General features: G+C 36.2%; 1 protein-coding gene across 1 annotated transcript; it reads left to right on the forward strand.

Moving 5' to 3' along the window:
- The first annotated feature begins 275 nt into the window (after positions 1-275).
- On the forward strand, positions 276-4,065 carry LOC149932506 (ATP-dependent RNA helicase DDX42). The gene is made up of 16 exons (XM_090155764.1): positions 276-471; positions 573-801; positions 862-1,018; positions 1,087-1,169; positions 1,233-1,386; positions 1,452-1,712; positions 1,776-1,883; positions 1,947-2,015; positions 2,077-2,205; positions 2,416-2,563; positions 2,625-2,897; positions 2,966-3,067; positions 3,135-3,361; positions 3,434-3,547; positions 3,609-3,746; positions 3,812-4,065. Exons 2-16 carry the CDS (start codon positions 578-580, stop codon positions 3,965-3,967), a joined length of 2,343 nt encoding a protein of 780 aa, XP_090011890.1. The 5' UTR covers positions 276-471; positions 573-577; the 3' UTR covers positions 3,968-4,065.
- The last annotated feature ends 761 nt before the right edge of the window (positions 4,066-4,826 follow it).

Raw genomic sequence — 4,826 nt, forward strand, 5'->3', positions numbered from 1 at the left:
GGCATGTGACCAAGAGCGCGAGCTCTCTTAGCATTTTAGTACTAGCCGTAGTCTTTAGACACCATCTGTTGGTGACTTTTAGTATAATTTTTAAGCAGGAGACAATGGCTCTAGCGATGATAGCACGAGCTTTCTTACCGATAGATAGCGCCTTATAAGGATAGCCTGCAGAAATTACGCGTTTCTGCTAGCTGTCACCGTCACCTCCGTATTCACTCCCTTTGAAATTTTTTATCTAGACCTTTATATACGTTTCCTATATCTATGGATTTTAACCATTCGCTGGTCGGTCTAATCGGTCGCGTTGGTCTTGCGGAAATTTACATAATTTTTCGTGTTTCAATAAATTTAAAATTTGCAGGCTTAGAAATTCAAAAATACATAAAATTTAATATTTCAATCAAAAAGTGTAAACAAAATAATTATGCAAATAAACTACAAAATAACTTAGGCCATAGAATTATTTCCCATGTAAGAACTATGAAACAGAAGCCCCTTTCTGTTTTCAATGAACTCATATTTTTCTTTTATAATTCTAATTCTATAAAAACTATTTTCTATTGATTCTTAAGAAAAAATGTTCCATAAAGGCGGAGATGGTAAACCAAGAGGATTTGGCTTTGGTGGTTTCTCTTTAGCCACCAAGAAACAAGAAACTCCACTTGGAGAGAGTGCTTTAGCTGAATCACAACCAAAACTTCCAGTAAATCGGCAAGGATATGTTGGACTTCAAGCAATTACCCAAAATGCTATGGATGCTTCCTATGGGTATCCCAGAAAGCGGCCAAAAACAGAGGAAGAGTATGGTATTTAAATAAAATACTATAACTTGAATTTACAACGTTATTTGCAACCCGTAAGATATTTTGACGAAGATGAAGATGAAATTAACCTCGAGTACATTCCTGCTCCGGGTAGTCCAACTCTTCAAGCCAGATCTGGAGGAAACATGAAACCTGGCACAGATTCGGACGATAGTGAAGATGACCCATTAGATGCCTTCATGGCAGACTTAGAAGTGCAATCCTTATAAATATGAAAAAAATCACTAAAATTGAGGTACAATACAAGGCTGTATTCCTATAGGTGCAAGCTCAAAAGGACAAAGCTGAAGCCCAAGAAAAAGAACTAAAAAATGCCAGAGAACTCAAGGAAATGAAAGAATCAAAGTAAGCTAATCGAATATGACAAGAGGAAATTTTTACTTATATGCCCCTTTGAAAACGGTTTAGAGGAATAAGAGATGATATAGAAAATGAAGACGATGAAGAATCTTACTACAGATATATAGAAGAAAATCCAAATGCTGGCTTAGATAAAGATGACAGTGACGCTGAAATAGAATATGACGAAGATGGAAACCCAATTGCACCAGCAAAAATTAAGGCAAATACTAACTAAACCCCCCTAAAAATTTTTGCAAAACATTCTAAATTCACATGTTTTTACAGTATATTGACCCTTTGCCACCTATAGACCATTCAGAAATCAAATATGATGAATTTGAAAAGAATTTCTACGAAGAGCATCCTGATATAGTTGATTTACCAGACTCTGATGTACAAGATTTAAGAAAAAAATTGGGTATTAGAGTCACAGGAGCTGACCCACTCAAACCAGTTACTAGTTTTGGACATTTTGGTTTCGATGAAAAACTCATGAAAGCAATCAGAAAATCTGAATACACACAACCTACGCCTATTCAAGCACAAGTAAAGATTTTTTTATATGCAGTGAAAAGGGAAATGAAAAATTCTAAATTATCATTACTCTAGGGAATTCCTATAGCTTTGAGAGGAAGGGATATGATAGGCATTGCTAAAACTGGATCTGGTAAAACCGCAGCTTTTCTTTGGCCAATGCTGGTTCATATCATGGATCAAGTATAAATAATCAATCATTTCTTTAACTTAATGTAAAAATAAACACGTTCAAATTCTTTTTAGAGGGAATTAAAGCCAGATGAAGGACCTATTGGTTTAATTTTGGCGCCAACAAGAGAATTGGCCCAACAAGTAATCAAACACACTGAAAAGAAACTTATTTGAAATTATAAAGTACTTATATTTCAATTAGATTTATTTGGAAGCTAAAAAATTTGGCAAAGTATACGGCATCCGAGTGGTTTGTTGCTTTGGTGGTGGAAGTAAATGGGATCAAACCAAAGCCCTTCAAGAAGGAGCAGAAATTGTGGTGGCCACCCCGGTTAGTTTCCATTTCAATTTCTAATTAGGCCAGTGGTGTAGCCAGGATCTTGTGTTGGGGGGGGAGGCATTGAGTAAAGATATTTGTACCTACAACCAAAAGTTTCAGGGGCATGAGCCAACCCTGGCTATGCCACTAAAATTGGACCCCTTTTCAATTTCAGTTTTAATATTATTTTTTTTTTTGTCTGATTTCCAATGATGATTTCAGGGTCGAATGATTGACCACATCAAAGCAAAAGCTACCAACCTTCAAAGAGTTACTTTCTTAGTTTTAGATGAAGCTGATAGAATGTTTGACATTGGTTATGGTCCTCAGGTCAAATCCATATGCGACCATGTGCGACCTGACAGGCAAAGTATGAAAGTTAAAAAAAAAGGGGTCAATTGAATTTTCGATAAAGTAGTTTATTGTTTTAGCTCTTATGTTTAGTGCCACTTTCAAGAAAAAGGTAGAGAAACTGGCCCGAGTGGCTTTGACTGACCCTATCAGAGTCATACAGGGGGAATTGGGTGAAGCCAACGAAGATGTGTCCCAAATTGTTCTAGTCACCCAATCAGGCCCATACAAATGGAATTGGCTACTTAGTAAATTAGTGGAATTTACCTCCGTGGGCAGTGTGCTCATCTTTGTGACAAAGAAAACCAATTCGGAAGAACTATCCAATAATTTGAAAGCTAAAGATTTTGATGGTATTTTTTCTGGTTGAGTATAATTTTAATAAATCTAAATGTTTTAAAAAGGTTTTAAACTTATTCAGTTGCGCTCATTCATGGCGATATTGATCAAAATGAACGTACCAAAGTTATTGCCTCATTCAAACGAAAAGAATTTCCAATATTAGTCGCTACTGATGTAGCTGGTTAGTTTTATATCTGATCACCTTTGCCATATAAAATCCTAAGGAATTCCTTTTGTTCTTTATTTAGCTCGTGGTTTGGACATCCCTCATATAAAAACAGTTGTAAATTACGATATCGCCAGAGATATTAATACCCATACCCATCGTATTGGCAGAACTGGGAGAGCTGGTGAAAAGGGTGTTGCATACACCTTAGTAACGGAAAAGGATAAAGAATTTGCTGGCCATTTGGTGAGAAATTTAGAAGGAGCTAATCAACCTGTACCACAAACACTTTTAGATTTAGCTATGCAGGTAAACAGTTACATATCAGATTTCAAAAACATGTTATCAATTGTTACCCTCTCTTAAATATTTTTTAATCAGAGTTCCTGGTTCAGGAAGTCTCGGTATAAACAAGGAAAAGCTAAAAAAGTTAATATGAGCTTTAGAGGTCTAGGTTATAAAGAGAGACCGGGTTTGGGAGCTGATTCTAACGAGGTAATTTGCTTATTTTTTCTTAAAAAGTTGCATATTTAAATTGAAATTTGCTATGTATTAGCAAGCGACCAATAGTTTTATGACGTCTGACTATGCAAGTTCAAGACCTCAGCAACAATCGGAGTCAATAATCTCGGCAATTGCCAAGAATAAAGGACCTCAAAGTGATCGCATGCAAGCGATGAAACAGGCTTTCAGCGTTAGTAAATTACTTATTTAAGCGCATCAGTTAAATAATATATAATTAATAAAATTTATTCACAGGCCCAATATAAAAGTCAATTTTGTGCAGCAGCTGATACCTCTTGGAAGTCTGGTTTGCCTGCTGACAAATCTAATCCAGGGAGCCAGCAAACAATGGCTCCACCAGGGTCAGGCAAAAATTCCCAACGAAAGAAAAAAAGCAGATGGGATTCTTAAAAACTTAATATTTTAATTTAATGTCTTATTACTGAATTGGTTTTTGGTAATGATATGTGAAGAAAATTATAATGGAAATAAAATTGAGTTCATTGTTTTGTGTATGTAAAATATTTCACTTTACATCCCTATCCAATTGATTATGCCAAATTTATTGTTTATTGGTCTTCACCACCACCAAATCAGGCCCATAGCCGGGGGGGGGGGGGGGGGGCAGTACTATATCTATAAAGACGGCACTGAATACTACCGGCCCCTTCTAAATTACAGTTCGACCGATCTACATCCATAGCCTGGCTACGGTCCTGCTCCAAATTATGTACAATAATCAAATAATAATCAGCTAGGCCATTTAAAGCCATTAATTCAGGTGGCTGGGTTATAATGCTTAGGAGTATGATGGCAAGCCCTTTGTGCCACATGAGCCAACAGCTCCCTACACTAACTAATACCATTAACCTCAAGGATGATTTCAGGCTATGAGGTCATACTGGTAGTAAATATCATCCGCCACTAGTACTAGACATGCCATATTTCCTCTCACTGCTGACCTCGAATGAACCGAACTACTGGTAACTCCGTCTGTGAATAGTTTTCACCTAGCTAGTAAAGCCAGATTCATATAGGAGTAAATATCTAGATCTTAGGAGAGGTAAAATCTTGAAAACTGCTTGCCAATTCTTTGTCATTGCAACATTTCAAGTGCTGTCGGAAAACTCGGATAGATAATACAATTTTTTTACAGTTTTTACACACAATCCGTGAGGGATTTGTGTTGTTCATTTTCCCATTTTAGTTATTTTTTTACTTTAAATCTACATACTTTATATACATAGAAAATTTATATTTTTATGGTTAG

This window comes from Leiobunum rupestre, chromosome 8 (assembly GCF_980474605.1).
Source record: "Leiobunum rupestre chromosome 8, qqLeiRupe1.1.hap1, whole genome shotgun sequence".
Taxonomy (NCBI): Eukaryota; Metazoa; Arthropoda; class Arachnida; order Opiliones; family Sclerosomatidae; genus Leiobunum; species Leiobunum rupestre.

Bases quoted from the DNA above. Each gene is read 5' to 3' on its own strand.
- LOC149932506 (XM_090155764.1), top strand. From the start codon at position 578: ATGTTCCATAAAGGCGGAGATGGTAAACCAAGAGGATTTGGCTTTGGT. The intron at 2,898-2,965 runs GTATTTTTTCTG...AAACTTATTCAG, and splicing joins GAAAGCTAAAGATTTTGATG to TTGCGCTCATTCATGGCGAT. The intron at 3,068-3,134 runs GTTAGTTTTATA...TTCTTTATTTAG, and splicing joins AGTCGCTACTGATGTAGCTG to CTCGTGGTTTGGACATCCCT.